Raw genomic sequence first — 17,695 nt, 5'->3', positions numbered from 1 at the left:
TGATTAATGTCAGATAAAAAAATTATTAGTATCAAAAAAACAAAAATAATTAAGGATTTAGTATAGTATTTTTCACGATCTATTTGCTTTCAATTTTTTGGAAGTCAAATACTATTGATTGAACGAAAGTTATAAAAAAATAAAAAATATATAATTTTCAAAGGATGAAATAGAATATTTTAATACTAAAATAATTAACGAATCACAAAAATATTTTTAAATAAAATAATAATAATTTTGAATCGTGAATCATAATTATTTTGGAAGGTTAATGTTAAAGATCAATATTCTTAATTGTAACTCTTAATTGGTCGATTTCAAACCGTTTCTAAATAAGTCATATATGCAAATGAAGAAGAAGAAGAAGAAGAAGAAGAAAATGAAAAAGAAGACGACGAAAAACATTGTTAAAGAGCAACAATGAAGAAGAATAGGAAGAAAAAGACGGAAAACAATTTCTAAGTAAGCCTAATTATATATATGCCAAGCATTGAACTTACTGCATTTCGGAGCAAGAGCTATGACAGAATGCATGATCTCAACTCAAGTAGAAATTAAGTATCTAAATGAACTATGAGTATCTCCTGCTTTCAAGGCCTCATTCAAAGGAGGAGAAATATGGATCAGAGATATTGATATAATTATATAATAAAGAGTTTACATTTCCAAAGAACGTAACCTAGCTATATATAGATATATGCTCTCCATACAACTTACTGCACGCTTTAATTTAGGAGCAATAGCATGTTTTATGACAGAAATTGTCATTAATCCACATGTTTTACATGTTTTATGACAGAAATTATCATTAATCCACATGTTTTACCTACATGTTTTTTTAGAAATTAAAGTCAATTGAATAGTTTAACCTCAAGGTTGCTATATATACGGATATCAATTACTGTCACCTTTAAAGCTCAAACTTGTTGGTTGGGTTACAATAGACAATATAATTAATAGTCGTCGCCTTTCAACCTCAAGGTTGTTGCACGGATATCAATTACTGTCACCTAATTTAAAACTCAGTTATTGCTTGTGGTCACAATAGACAATAGTCGTGACCTTTCAACCTCAAGATTAATTGCTGCACGTACGGATATCAAATACTGTCAATTTGAAGTTCAAAATTATTATTTGAGGTCACAATACACAATAGTAATTGCACGTACGGATTCTAATAGTCTTCACCTTTAAACCTCAAGCTTATTGCATGCATGTGTGAAACACCATTTCTCAGGTACCAGTCTTCCAACGGTAGCATTAATTAGGCTTCTTATGAAGTAGAAATAGCTGATAATTACCCAACTACTCACTGTCAGTTCCTATCGAAAATATTTATATATGCTTCTGGTGGTGCACAGCTTCTTCAACACCTCACTAGAGCGGACTTAGATGGAGATAAAGGTGTGTAGCTTTTGGAACCTACACGCACAAACATCGTGAGAGGGAGGGTCAAGGGTTACCCCGGCGCGACCACTCCGATACTTAAGTTAGCCTCTGTTGAAGGAGAAGGGAGAAAATGAGAGTGAAAAGAGAGAGTTTGTGAGATTACATACCTCCCTTCAGTACAGAGACAACCTTTTATATGAGCCGAAGGTGTTAGGTCACATTATGGATGTAACTGAAGTCACATCATCGTTATGAATGTGTCAGAGGGTATGGTATAATTAGCGCACGTGTCCCATCGCTAACTTGTGTTTGGTGGTCATGTTACGCATATCTGTCAGAGCGTTGCCATGATGAGTTGTAGGAGCGGCAGGGGGACATTCACAACCGCATGATAGTGGAGTGGTCCTTGGGAAAAGGGGACAAACTGATATCGAGCCAAGGCATAATCGGGCAGTTGGCATATCCCTCGCCCGATTGGGTCAATTCGGCTCAGGATAGAGATGCCGGAGGATCCAGACCATCTCGGGAGAATATGTCCGTATGGGGTCGAGTTCGCCTGAAGGAGCTTGCTTCCTTGCGGATCTGGCTAGGTCCCCGCGCCGACTCGAGGGGTTCGGCGGGTGTTCGAAAGGATGAGATTTGACTCGACCTCACACGAGGGTGGGGAGTCGGCTCGGTCGAGTCGAGGACAGAGAGCCTTCTCAAGAGAATTAGGGGTCGTGGTGGACGCCTTCCGTCAGGTCCGGATCCGCTTTCCCCGACTCGATTTGCACACCTCGACTTGAGGAGGAGATTTCAGAGGTTTCGGAGGATTCAGCTCGATTCGGGATCTATGACATGTGCCGTCGAACTTGACAACCTCTTTCGGGCTTGACTAACCGCGCCCCACTCATTACGACCATAACAATATAAGAAAACACATGCATGCATATATAGACACAAAAGTGAAATAATAATGAATTCTTGCAACACCTTAATTAAAGGAACTAACACAGCACGTACAGATTCATAATCAGTAATTATTTAGTACTTTGCTCATAATTTATTTTGACATAGATAGAGGTTTATCCCTGAAAATTGCAGCAGAATTATCAAGGATAGAAAATGACACGTAGCATCCCATGGAGAATAGGTCTCATCGTGAAAATGTACCCAACCGAACTTTATATATGAAAAAAAAATGATAAATCTCAGTCAATCTCATAGACTTAATTTTTAGGGTGACCAGTCTGGTCCCACGAAAGTTTCCTATCGACCACCAAGATAAATCGGGAAGCACATACGGCGGCTAATCCAGATGTCCAACATCCTTTGATTGTGTTTCCCATTTGGAGGGAACTTTATATATGGAAAAAAAATGATAATCCCAGTAGCCACATCTCTGGGGGTGACCGGTCCGGTCCCACGGAAATTTCTCACAGAACACCAGGGTAAATCGGGAAGCGCATACGGCGGTCAATCCAGATGCCCAGCATCCTTTGATTGTGTTCCCCATTTGGAGAAAAATTCTTGTAAATACGCCGTAGCTGGAGATCGAACCGCGGGTCCCTGAGTTACAATTCGGATGTTCTACCGTTGCACCATTGCCCCGGGACGGGAACTTTATATATGGAGCTTTGAGGGATGGTGGAGTTCAGATTAATTAATGTCCCCCACGAGTATGCATAGAGTTCACAAAAATACATCAAGAACAAACAACACAGCCAGAAACAAGATTGGGTCCAATCGAGTAAATGGATAAAAATGCTGGATATTATCAGCGCATGTTCTTGTAGGAACTCAACTGAAAAGTTGATGGGGCTGAAAAAACAATTGGATACTCCAATGGGGGTGGATAGTAGACCACAAGATGGATACCAACGAGGAGAGCTAGTTTCCTCCTCTCCCACGGACACCCATCCGTCCTCGTGCACGACCATAACCTCTGCCGCCGCCGCCGTTCCTTCCGCCACCACCTGGGCCACCTCCGTATCCTCCTCCATAGACAGGAACTGCGCCTATTGCATCAAGAGATTGAATCAACATAGAAGAATTTGAGTGAAAAATTTTAAGCAAAGAAGATAAATGACAGAGCTATAAGCAGGCAATCAAGATCTGAAGTTATTGTGAGCCTCTCATATCTGTATTGAACTTAACAAGAAAAGCAAATGTAGAAACTGAAAACAGGTTCAACTATAATGACTATAAGAACCTCTTCCATTATGATTAGCCGATTTCAGTGCCTGTAGAACCTTCTGGCAATGGTAAGACTATAATCGATTATTGCAATATCTGCTTAACTACTTGCAAGTTACATCTATTTTAATCTATACACACCACAAGAAAATCATGAAATAGCGACGAAATTAAGGACAAAATTTTTTAATTTAGCTGCCTTCATTTATTATATATAAGTTTTTTTCTCGTGTTATTATTTAGAATTTAAACTTTAGTATCGGTTCAATTCTCCTTCGAATGTTTGAACATCCTGAATCTATAATAGACATATAAGTATCATTGTTGTAATCGTTACGATTTCATCATAACATTTAAACAACGTTGTAATAGTTTCTAATTCCTACCAGTTAGGACTTCATCCTTTTTCACACACAGAACTGATGCATTAATGTAACACAGTGGATAGTATTGCTAGGATTAATAAGAGGGTTTCAAACATCTGTCCGATCGATCAGAATCTAAACGTACGATCAAGAACTGAAAGAAGAACCATCAAACACCAAACAAACCAATGCTAGCTAGCTGCATCGATCGATCTCTCGTTGATACAATGCCATGAGACAGAGAGAACATGCACTGTTATATGAGCTTGGCTTTTATGGGTTCATGAATGACTGCGTTGACAGCGCTCACCATCTCTTTCGGAGACGTAAACGCGTCGTTGTTCATGTAGAAGAGGTGCTGTATTTTGCATGTCTTCCAGAAGAGATCCTTGCAAGGCCTGGGAACAACGCCCCCATCTTGTTGCACCACCATTCTCAAGAGCTCGATCCTGGCAGACTCTATTTCCCCTTGTATCTGCTGCTTTGCTTCTTCTTCGGACGTCAAACCGCCACTGTGGAGAACGCGTAGTGATACGCTATTCAGCTTCCCTTCTTTACTTTCTCTCTGCCGAAAAAATAATCTAACTTTATGAACAGCTAGCAATGTGTGATGTAGTCGTTTCTGAGGTTTCATGCAATTAACAGACGAATGATAGATCTATACTAGCTAACTGGTTTTTAAGAACAAATTGCTTCTCTTACTTGGAAACTTTGCATGTCGTTGAGCAGTCGCCCACATATGCTCACTAATCGGAACAAATTCTCGTATTCTGTATCTATGACGTCAGCTTCAGGAAGTTCTGGAACAAGAAAATAGAGCGTTGCGAGAATAATTGGTTCGAGGAGAAAGGACACAAACCCATTCTTCATGTACTCATCCAGTGAAGGAACTTCCTTGGTTATCCGCCACTCGGCCTCTTTCATCGTGGAATTCATCGACCTAAGCCACTAACGATACGATCATCTGTCACAATCTTAATTAAAGAAAAGGAAAAAAAAAATTGAAGTCTTCAGATCTTACTGCCTCAACTAAATGGTGGGTGATAGCTCGCTTCTGCAATGCTGATGCCTTGGTCCCAAGCTCATTGATTGTGTTGAACAAAGCAGAAAAAATGATGTTAACTTGTTCAGAATGCGTCTCCTTTTCCCAATTGGCATCCCATCTATTATCAATAGCAAAAGGAAATTTAGCTTGTGAACCTTTTAATTAGAGAAGATCAAATAACAGGAAACAGCACAGACTTCTCCACCAACGAAATAAGATCTTGAAGCTCCTCTATAGATTCCCCAATGTCAAAGAAGTCATCGACCACAGTGGTAAGGACACTGCTTTTGGCATATGATATGCGAGCATCACTCATTTGAGAAGAGAAAAGTATTGCAGCAGCAGCAAAATAGCAAAAAATATGCCTTTGCCGGGCAAATTCCAGTTGATCTAGTTTGTTATCTTTCACCCAACTATCAAATTCAAGAAATATGATCACTAAAAGAGCAAAAGAGCTATCTAGTCATGTACACAATAGAACAGTGAGAATACTTGTCAAGCATTTGGAGTTCTTCCTGATATCTACGCTGAGAAGTTTCGAAGGAACCCAATGCCAATTTCACTAGATCACTATCCTTTATGCTATAACGCCTATTTACAGGTTCAAAAATTAAAAAAAAAAATCAGTAGCATAATACAGAAAGCTGATGAAGGTATCATTTTTGCCTTTCATTCATATTCAAATCTTACTTGTATGAAGTCTTGAGAACTTGTAAGTTGTCAAGAGTGAAGTTCTCAATGGTATTTTTATGCTCTAAACGTTCCACATTGGACCAAATTGGAAACTTTAGAGCATAATCCACCTGAACAAAACTCCAAATTTGTGAATGTTCAGACATGGTTTTTCTTTGCAAGTAAGTAACAACTTTTTGTCATCAAAAGGCAAATCGACCATTTACCTCTTGTAAACCAATCTGGTGTCTCGGATTTCGGTTGGTGGATTAATGCTTCTTTCAGAAACATTCTTGACCAGGAGGCTAATTTGTCTAAACCTTGCTCGTTGGGAAATATTTTGATCTGTGATGCCTTGTACAATTCCAATACAGTGTTCACATCCTTCAGATATCCTGGCAATGTATTGTTAAAATAGTGCTCATCATCACCGAGCTGACTTAAGCAATCTGCACCACATCAAACCACCATCATTGTCACCAATAAGTATCATACATTTGATTCATGATAGACATATAATAATCACCTGAAGATACATTGTATCCATTCAATCGAAGAAGGCGAAATGCCATGGCACATGTAGCTATATCTGAATGGATTTCTTCCTCCTTCGAGTAACCAGCTTCTGCATATGTCAAAAGGAAGCTTTGTTTAAAAAAAATCACAATTATTTGCAAGAATTAATATTTAGCAGTGCACCTATATGTTTTATCCAAGATGCTCTTTATCTCAAGTCTGAAGTGCTCGGCTATTCCCAACTTTTCAATACTGTCAATCAGATGAAGATGTGTATGCACATCCACAGGATATAATGTAGGAACTGTGAAGAACCACAAGCAGATTGAAAGTAATAAATGTGTAAAAATTAGTAAACTCACTTCCATCATTCATAAAATGTGGGAATTCGATCACCTGAACCGTCGTCAAACTTCAATAGAAGAGAATGCAAGTATTCATGTGCCTTAGAATCATAATGATGCATCATTGCAGCAGCAGTTGTGGCAGGTGAATTAAACAATGATCCATTTTTCCTCTGATATTTCATAGTTTCCTTCCAGTCATGTGCATTCCCTAATCCTTCGGCAACATAAGCTAAGTAGGTTTCTCTTGCGTTGCAACTTCCTTGTTCTCTTACATGTTACAAACAAGTCTGTTTCAGTAATCTCAAAGAACATTTAAGAAGAAAAAAGAGTTACAAATAATGGCAAGATTTTTATAAATATGAGTTCAACAAAAGACCAACAATTTTTGTATATAGTTGTGAAGAAAGAAAAACATAATACGGTACTCTAATTGGTTTTTAGCTGCCATCATTTGTGATGCAATTTATGCTTACAAACAGAAAATAGGAACAGTTTCTGTTCTAAACGACAAATTAGTCTAAGTACAATTCTAACCTGATTAGTTGTGCATTTCGTCGGCCAAGCATGCTACCTATCTGATGATGTTCTATAGGAACATCTAAACCGATGTTGATGGCATATTCAAACATGCCTGGAAATACAATATCGAAGCCAATTGGCGACTGCAAGTGCTCATCCAAAATGGATGCAGAATTACTCCCAATAAAATCCAGACCTGCAGTAACAACATGACTAATCATTTAGCATCTACAGATCATTCAACACTGTTTATCATCAGCACTTACCCTTCCTGACTTGTTCCTGACCAACTTTCCAGCGTTGGAGGGCAATTACACAAGCTAATGTCGAAGACAGGTAGTCTTTAACAAGAAAAGGTTGGAAGTGATCGAGTCCCCAAGATCCATCAGAATGTTGATGCTTTAGTATCCAATCAAGGCATTGTGGAAAGCATGGATGGGTAGGAGAAGTTGGAGAAGGGACCATTGCTACCCATGCAGTGTCATAAGATGAAGCTGATAGTTGGATCTTCTCGAATTGCATACTGATTCTTCTTTCAATTGATCCTCCCTGGCACTAGAATAAATTTGAAACTTAATTATTTGATATACAACAAAGATCACCATCATATTTAGACGATCAATAAATATGAACAAAACTGACACTTACCATACGTGTTTTGCTGCCACTGCTATGCATCTTGTGTCCTAGATCAACAAGTGCTGCACCAATTAGCAGGAATACAAGGATTATTATATGAGAGAATTTTGTTAGAAACATCCATCCTTTTCTATTTATGATAGATCCTTGCAATAGACCTGCTCATAGATCGGGTCCAAATCAAATCCGGCCCAGAACCTAAATCGGATCAACGGATCAATTATCCATTGATCTGGTTCAAGGGGTCCGACCCTTAATCGATCTGTCTAGAGACGAACTAGTTATGAGTTGGATCCCTAATTAATCGGCGAATCGACAATTCAACTGTTGGTTTCAGTCAACAGTAATACTAATTTTTCAATCAATTTATATTGAATTTTTTAATATAAAATTATTTTATTTTTTTTATTAAAGTTCATTTACAAATTTGAATTCTTTGATGTGAGATTATTATACTTTTAACTCATTAAATTTATTAATGTCATTTAATTTTATTAATTACTCATTAATCTTTTTTATCATTTTATTCATTTAATTTTGAATTTATAAAAATTAGTTGACATATATGATATATTTAATAATAAATTTATTAAGAAATATAATTTATTTAACAAAAATATTTTATATATAGTGAAGATTATCCTGAAACATATATGATTAATCAAAAAGATAAAACTTGTGATTAATGTCATATAAAAAAATTATTAGCATCAAAAAATAAAAATAATTAAGCATTTAGTATAGTATTTTTGACGATCTACTTTGCTTTTAATTTTTTGAAAGCTCAAACATCAATGATTAAACGAAAGTTATAAAAAAAATAAAAAAATATTACTTTAAAGGATGAAATAGAATATTTTAATATCGAAATAACTAACAAATTACAATATATATATATAATATTTAAAATATTTTTAAATTAAAATAATAATAATTTTGAATCATTACGAATCATGAATTGAACTATAATGACGATTTTGAACCATTAATCATAATTGCCTTGGAAGGTTGATGTTAAAGATCAACATTCTTAGAACAGTTAATTGGTAGTTTCGAATCGTCAATTTCAAACCGTTTCTAAGTCATATATGCAAATGAAGAAAAAGAAAAAGAAAAAGAAAAAGACAAAGACAAAGACAAAGATGACGCATGAAAAACATTGTTAAAGAGCAACAATGAAGAAAAAAAAAGAAACAATTTTTAAGTAAGCCTTATATATATGGCAAGCATTGAACTTACTGCATTTCGGAGCAACAGCTATGACAGAATGCATGATCTGCAACGGACTCATTGGAGAATCTAGATATATATATGCCCACCTCAACTCAAGTAGATAGTATCTAAATGAACGATGTGTATCTCCTCCAAGGCCTCATTCAAAGGAGGAGAAATATAGATCAAAGATTGATAATAAATAGTTTGCATTTCCAAAGAACCTAGATATATATATATATATATGCTCTCCATACAACTTACTGCACTCTTTAATTAATTTAGGAGCAATAGCATGTTTTATGACAGAAATTTTTATTAATCCACATGTTTTACATGCATGTTTTCTAGAAAGTCAATTGAATAGTTGATATAAAAGTTATTAAAAGTTATTATTAGCCTATTTCAGTGCCTGTAGAACCTTCTGGCAATGATAAGACTATTATAGATTGTAATATCTGCTTAACTACTAGCAAGTTACATCTATTTCAATCTATACATGTTCTGAATACTTCATTCATTCAGTACCAATTGACTTTTTAGTAAATTCTAGAATTTTTCTAATCATATTAGCTAATTTGGTTAGTCCTATACTTTAAAATTGTTCTGAAACACACTCTGAATAAATGTATGACAAAATGAATCATTATGAGATTACCATAAGAATTCCAACCTCTACCCGGCCCACCACCTCTGCTCCAATTTCCATTCCATCCACCATTTTCTATCATGAAAAAAAGTGTATTGAAAAAAGATCGAACAAATGAAATGAAATAGAAGTTAAAGTATATGTCAAACTCATAATAGTACGACACTAGGCTGAAGTATCAAATAGTGAGGCATGTACAAGGTTTCAAAAAATTAGAATACCTCGATTGCTTCAGCAGTCATCATGTCCACAGTTGTACCCGCCTCGATTGCTGCGGTATCCAAAATACCCACCCTAATTGTTGTTATATCCACCTCTTGTCCAGCCCCTTCCTCTTCCACTGCCCCTACCGCATCCCCGTCCATATGAATCTTTTACAAGTAAAACAAATTACATTTGGAATCCATAGTTATAACTAGATCTTCATTGTTTACCAATGTTTTGTTTTCTCCAAACTCAGTACCTTGATTAAGCTGGCCTAATGTTTGTCGATGTTGTTGTTGCTGTTGGAATTGTTGGAACTTCTGTTGACGCTTTGGCTGCTCAATTTGAGCTGGCGCTTGATAACTAAGAATCGAGCAAATTCAAGCTTATACACATATTTCCTAGTACAGTCAATTCTAGAATTATGTTTAAGATGGCAAGTATTAAATGTTAGTACCCTGTGGTCTTCTTTTTAGGCTCTCCAGTTGACAGAGTTACAGAGATCACTGACACAAGACGTTTTGTCTCCAACCTGTAACAATACTAAGCAAGGATATATTACCAACGAACCTACTGAAAAGACTCATTCTATCGAGGAAAAAAGTTCACCAAATGACTCACGGGACCAAACCCTCTTCAATAGGCTCCCAAACATCGGTGATACTGACAGAACTTGTTGAGATATCTTGATGTAAATGAGGATTCCATTTCTGTGCTAAATATATTAATCAGGAAAATCTAAATTGAGAAATCTACTAACAAAAAGACAAATAAGTAAAATTACAACCTTGATAATCTCAGTAGCAGCCACTGCTTTGCTGATTGCCTGTCCCATAGCCTTCAACACAATCACCCTCAAACTTCTTTCCTGAATGGAAACTCACATTAATTACTAACAAAAATTAAAAAGATATCAACGTTTGAGATGGATGAAAAAACAAAAATAAATAGAGAACTTCCTACAATACCTAGCAAAAAATAAGCATTATTTAGCTGGCAAAATCTTGATATCACATTTTAGAAAGTATTTTACAGCACCATAGTTTTAATATTGATAGAAACACCATGACTTTTTAAATTAGCAAGAGAGAGCATTTGAACATCATAAGGAGAATGTATTAGGCTATTAAAATCAAATGAGATAGTGTATATCAAAATAATTCCAGTTTGATGAACACAAGATAAGGATGGTAAACGTTTCCTCATTTTGGAGGAACAGTCTAGACTGAAAGCTCCCTGGCAAGTGGCTACAGTATGCTTCACAATCTTAAATAGAATCTTACTGTAAAAACAAAAAAGAATTAAACGAAGTAAAATTCTTCAATGTTGAAGCTACCTTAATAATCAATATGTTCTAAGAATTACTAACTTGTAATCAGCAACTTTTTAGATCTATTCTGTTTTATGAATTCCTACTTTCTTCATTTCACAGGTAAAAATTTACAAGACAGGTTTGCAGAGGGATTATGATAGCTATAGCAGTCAGGTAAAACCAAATTAATATGTGGATTCATATTTCAGCTTAAACGTAGTTGTTATAATAACTAATGTGCAAATTAACACATTGACAGGCACAGAAGATGGGAACACAATTACATGGTCGTCACTGTTGATGGTATCGGTAGTTCATCCCAAAAAGTACACCAGGTTATTCTTGCTAGTTTCTCACTGAAGAAAGATCAAATGCAAAAAGTTAACATTTCGTTTACTCCGTTAATTGTCACCTGTCCTACCTTCTCCAGAGCAAACCTCATCTAGAGTATTTTAAGATCCCAATTTCACTTTTGGTTTTCAGAAGATAAGTTTGCAAAGTAGAAACTACGAAGGATACGCGAAAGTCCAAACTCATCCTGAACAAGCCCCAGATTCGATCTCAAAAACAAATCGTTAAGATTTCTGATACAATTCCAAGGTCAGGAAATGACATACAAGAATGACACGTACAAATGCATCCGACCAAAGAAGGGAACCGCAAGGGAGAAGCAGAAGCGGATACCTGAAGGAGGCTGGTGGCGTAGTTGACATAAGTACGGATCAGTCCCTGCGACGTGATGCGGATCTCGTTGTCGTCGATTGCCATCGACTCCGGCCGAGGTTTCTCCACCTTCTGGTACCGAGCCATCGCTCAACGATGACTCCCGAAGATGCACAGTCTTAAACCCTAGGAGCGGGAAGGCGGGTGCGTATATATATAGGCGTGGTCTTATCAACATTTTTTAAAATGCTCCAAAATATTTATTAGTATTAAATGTTCTTATATTTATTGCATAACTGAAGTGACCACTCTTAACATGATCATCTCAGATGTAAACAAACTGAAATAAATGGATTTTAATGAAAATTCACATTTCGGGGGAATCGAACTTCAGAACATGAAGAACTTTCTATATTTATGCACCCAAAAAATGTGAGACTTGACAAACAACAACAATCAAAGTCGATTTCGGATGAAAACATCAGTTCGATCGATTGAAATAATAATAGTGTTTTGATGATTAAATTCTGGAAGAAGAACCATCAAAAAGCAAACAAACCAATGCTGCATCTCTGAGACAGAGAGGTCACTGTTATATGAGCTTGGCTTTTATGGGTTCATGAATGACTGCGTTGACAGCACTCACCATCTCTTTCGGCGACGTAAACCCGTCGTTGTTCATGTAGAAGAGGTGCAGTATTTTGCACATCTTCCAGAACAGATCCTTGCAGGGCCTGGGGACAACACTCCCATCTTGTTGCACCACCATTCTCAAGAGCTCTGTCCTGGCAGACTCCATTTCCTGCTGCATCTCCTGCTTCACATCTTCTTCAGATATCGAACAGCGACTGTGGTGGAATCGTAGCGATACACCATTTAGCTTCCCTTCTTTACCTTCTCTCTGCGGGAAACAAATTTTCTAATACAAGTAAAAGAAAAATGTATGACAAGAACTAGAAACAGGATGTGGCATCACATATAAAATGCATTTTCCTTTTATTTTGAAACAAATGCTAGTTGCTATCAAGTCGATAAAGCCAGGTGCAGATGTTCACAAGACAGATAAGCAGTGTGAATGGTATGCTGTGTGTATAGTCTAATTTCAAGATACCAATAGAATTAGAACACAAAATCCACAGCAATGTGAGATGTAGTTTCTAAGGTTTTATGCAATTCACAGACGGCATATAGTGATTTTTAAGGATGATATGTTTCCCTTACTTGAAAACCTTGCATGTCATTGAGGAGACGCCCACATGTGCTTACTAGTCGGAACAAATTCTCGTATTCTGAATGCCTAACAGCACTTTCCGGGAGTTCTTGTCCAACAAAATAGAGTGCTGGGAGAATAATTGGCCCTAGAGCAAAAGACACAAACCCATTCTTCATGTACTCATCCAGTGAAGGAACTTTCTTGGTTAGCAGCCAGTCAGCTTCTTGCATCATGGACTTCATCAACCTAAGCCACTAATGATGCGATCATTCGTCACAATCTTGATTGCGCTAAAAAATAAAAGAAGGAAATGGAAAAGAAAGAACAAAAAAAGTTTTCAGATCTTACTATCTCAACTAAATGGTGGGTGACAGTTCGTTTCTGCAATGCTGATGCCTTGGTCCCAAGCTCATCGATAGTATCGAACAAAGCAGAAAAAATGATCTTAACTTGTTCAGAATGCGTCTCCTTTTCCCAATTTGCATCCCACCTATTATCAATAGCAAAAGGAAATTTTGCTTGCAAATCTTTTAGAGAACAATATAATACAAGATCAAATAACAGGAAACAACACAAACTTCTCGACCAACGAAATAAGATCGTGAAGCTCCTCTCTAGATCCTCCAATGTCGAAGAAGTCATCAACCACAGTGGTGAGGATACTGTTTTTGGCCCAAGATATGCGAGCATCACTCATTTCAGGAGAGAAAAGTGTTGCAGCAGCAGAAAAATAGCAATAAGTCTGCTTTTGCCGGGCAAATTCCAGTTGATCTAGTTTGTTATCTTTCACCCAACTATTAAATTCAAAAAATATGATCATTGAATGAAAAAAAAGGTGGATTAAACTATCTAGCCATATACACAATAGAACAGTGAAAATACTTGTCAAGCATTTGGAGTTCTTCTTGATATGTGCGCTGAGAAGTTTGGAAGCAATCCAATGCCAATCTCACTAGATCGTCATCCTTTATGCTATAACGCCTATTTATAGGTTAAAAAAAAAAACAGTAGCATAATTCAGAAAGCTGAAGTAATCATTTTTGCCTTTATCACACATCGTATTCAAATCTTACTCGTAGGAAGTTTTGAGTACTTGTAAATTGTCAAGAGTGAAGTTCTCAATGGTATTTTTATGCTCTAAACGTTCCAAACTGGACCAAATCGGAAACTTTCAGTTCATAATCCACCTGAAACAGAAAAGACTAGATTCAGAAAATAAATTCCAAATCTATGACTATGAATGTTCACACTTTTTTCCCCCTGAATAATCAGCTTCAAGCTTTGCAAGTATCAACTTTGTATCAACAGAAGGTGATCAACCATTTACCTGTTGTAAACCAATCTGGTGTCCGAGATTTTGGTTGGTGATTAATGCTTCTTTGAGAAACATTCTTGACCAGGAGGCTAATCTATCTAAACTTAGCTCATTGGGAAATATTTTGATTTGTGATGCCTTGTACAGTTCCAATACAGTGTTCACATCCTTCAGATATCCTTGCAATGTATTGTTAAAATAGTGCACATCACCAAGCCGACTTAAGCAATCTACACCACATCAAACCACCATCATTGTCACCAATAAGTATCATGCATTTGATTCATGATAGACATATAATAATCACCTGACGATACATTGTATCCATTCAATCGAAGAAGGCGAAATGCCATGGCACATGTAGCTATATCTGAATGGATTTCTTCCTCTTCGAGTAACCAGCTTCTGCATAAGTCAAAAGGAAGCTTTGTTTAAAGCGAATCACAATCAATTGCAAGAATTATTATTTAGCAGCGCACCTATATGTTTTATCCAAAATGCTTTTTATCTCATGTCTGAAGTGCTCGGCTATTCCCAACTTTTCAATAATGTCAATCAGATGAAGATGTGTATGCACATCAATGGGATATAATGTTGGAACTGTCAAGAAGCAATAAGTATATTTAAAGTAATAAATATGTAATATTAGTAAACTCACTTCCATCATTCATAAAATGTGGGAATTCGATCACCTGAACCATCAAATTTCAATAGAAGAGATTGCAAGTATTTATGTGCCTTAGAATCATAATGATGCATCATTGCAGCAGCAGTTGTGGCAGGTGAGTTAAACAATGATCCATTTTTCCTCTGATATTTCATAGTTTCCTTCCAGTCATGTGCATTCCCTAATCCTTCGGCAACATATGCTAAGTAGGTTTCTCTTGCGTTGCAACTTCCTTGTTCTCTTACATGTTACAAACATGTCTGTTTCAGTAATCTCAAAGAACATTTAGGAAGAAAAAAGAGTTACAAATGGCAAATACAGCATAATTGTACATTCAGTTGTATTCAAGAATTTTTATAAATATAAGTTCAACAAATGAGCAATTAATTTTTATATATAGTTGTGAAGAAAGAAAGACATAATAGCATGAATAATAAAAAGAAAGACTGTGAAGTATCACAATCTTGCTTGCCATTTGTTTCATCATAAGTAAATAAACATAGTTTTTAGATGTATATCAAGGAGCATAGTTAAACAGTGATTTTTCAATAGGAAGTTACCATATCCTCTCAATTTAGGAATCATGTAGATAGCCCTTATTTTATTTATGGCACAACATATCCAGACTTTCTCAAACCCATAGTCTTGGTTCAACATAAACGTTAAAAAAATGAAGAAGCACATTTGGTTCTTATGCAACAAAGCCAGGATACAAAAACAATGGTTATGATGCTGTACTATGATCAATGGATCCTTTGACCTGAACCAAGAAGTATAATGTTAGATGGATAACTTCACAATAAACATGTCCTTGATGTAAAGTAAATCATCAAATTCGAAGATGCACAAGGCAAAGTTCTACATTTGAACTGACAGAAAGAAGGTATATTGAGATGACAAACGCATAGTCTACGCCATCTGCATCAAGGGAAAAAACATGTGTATAACATTCTTAGCATGCTCACATAACATCTGGTATTCTAATTGTTTTTTAGCTACATGCAATTGATGCAACCCATGAAAAAACTGGTAGTTCATGCATTTCACTTACCGCATTGAACCATCATGCACAACATTTGTATAAAAGAAATTACAAACAGAAAATAGGAATAGCTTCTGCTCTAAATTACAACTTGGTCAAAACAATTCCAACCTCTGTAGTTCTGCATTTCGCTGGCAAAGTATGTTATCTATCTCATGATGTTCTATAGGAACATCTAAACCAATGTTGATGGCATATTCAAGCATGCCTGGAAATATAATATCGAAACCAATAGGTGACTGCAAGCGCTCATCCAAAATGGATGAAAAATTACTCCCAATAAAGTTGAGACCTGCAATAACAACATGACTAATCATGTAACACAGGGCCAAATGCTATAACACTGTTTATTATCACATACCCTTCCTGACTTGTTCCTGACCAACTTTCCAGCATTCTAGGGCAATTATACAAGCTAATGTCGAAGACAGGTAGTCTTTAATAAGAAAGGGTTGGAAATGATCAAGCCCCCATGATCCATCAGAATGTTGATGCTTTATTATCCAATCAAGGCATTGTGGAAAGCATGGATGGCTAGAAGAAGTTGGAGAAGGAACCATAGCTACCCATGCAGTGTCATAAGATGAAGCTGAAAGTTGGATCTTCTGGAATTGCATACTGATTCTTTCAATTGATCCATCCAGGCACTACAATAAATTTGAAACTTATTTGATATATAACATATATTATCATCATATTTAAATGAATAATATGAATGAAACTGCCACTTTACCATATATGTCTTGTTGCCACTTCTATGCATCTTGTATCCTTGACCAATAAGCGCTGCACCAATTCAAAGAAAGAACATTTGGAACAAAATAAATATAGAAGGAATTGAATAACTATACGAGAGAATTTTGTTAGACCATCCTCTTGTTGGGGTGAAAGGGATAGAAAAAATTACTTATTTAATTGTTTTTCACTGATTTTCTATTTATGATACATACTTGCAGTGTATAAAGAAATGGACTAGAAGAAGAAGAAGAAGCCTTTATGTTCTCCGAGGAACTTATTACATTTAGGAGCAACAATTAAGAAGAAGAATATGAAAAAACAGTTTCTAAGTAAGCCTTCTATACTGGACATAGAACTTACTGTATTTAGGAGCAACAGCTGTGACAGAATACATGATCTGCAAAATCTGCAACGGGCTTAAAGAATCTGCAGCGGATTCGGTACAGAGAAACAGGAAGGAGATGGAGGGTGAGAAGGGAGGAGAGCAGTGGGAGGGTCAGCTGGCGGGCGGCGACGGTTGGGCAGCAGGGGCCGCTGCGTGCTGCGGGAGAGGAATCTAGAAAACTCATATAGAGGGTTAGAAGGGAAGAGAGGGAAGAAGGAGAGGAGGATTACGGAGGGGCGGCGGGCGGGTGCCGGGCAGCGGCGTCGGTGGCCGGCACTCGGTCCTGCTCGCTGCGGAGCAAAGAAAATGGCCTACTAAAAAAAGAAAAGAAAGCTATAAAAAAAATAATCAATTATTAAAGCGACAGAGGGAAAACAACACCCTTTTTCATTATGTAAAAAAGTTTTATATTTTAAAAAAATATCAAAAAATATATATACTTTATTCCTACTTATTCTCTCTTAATTATTTTTTAAATTTATTTAATTCAATTCTCCATAAATTTTTTTTATCAATCATCAAAATTTTATTTATTTACATCAATTAATTTTAAGATTCATCCATCAAATAAATTTAACAATCTGAGTAATTTGAACACTATGTGCTCGAAAGCATTAAGTTGTATTTA

General features: G+C 36.4%; 1 protein-coding gene and 1 pseudogene across 1 annotated transcript; both read right to left on the bottom strand.

Moving 5' to 3' along the window:
- Nucleotides 1–4,012: 4,012 nt before the first annotated feature.
- LOC141835856 (ent-kaur-16-ene synthase, chloroplastic-like) lies at nt 4,013–11,876 on the bottom strand (annotated as a pseudogene).
- Nucleotides 11,877–12,139: 263 nt separating this feature from the next.
- Nucleotides 12,140–17,161, bottom strand: LOC141835850 (ent-kaur-16-ene synthase, chloroplastic-like). The gene is given in 14 exon segments (XM_074723233.1): nt 12,140–12,608; nt 12,929–13,174; nt 13,269–13,410; nt 13,499–13,714; nt 13,803–13,901; nt 13,994–14,135; nt 14,277–14,465; nt 14,543–14,640; nt 14,715–14,835; nt 14,928–15,142; nt 16,056–16,236; nt 16,306–16,591; nt 16,678–16,730; nt 17,043–17,161. Coding segments are annotated over 14 exon segments (2,331 nt in total). The 5' UTR covers nt 17,077–17,161; the 3' UTR covers nt 12,140–12,299.
- Between the last annotated feature and the right edge of the window lie 534 nt (nt 17,162–17,695).

Source organism: Curcuma longa, chromosome 10, assembly GCF_044706935.1.
Source record: "Curcuma longa cultivar G26 ecotype Majalengka, Jawa Barat chromosome 10, ITB_CL_G26_1.1, whole genome shotgun sequence".
NCBI lineage: Eukaryota > Viridiplantae > Streptophyta > Magnoliopsida > Zingiberales > Zingiberaceae > Curcuma > Curcuma longa.
Note: the sequence above shows the minus strand (reverse complement) of the source record. Positions and strands in the feature narration are given on the sequence as shown.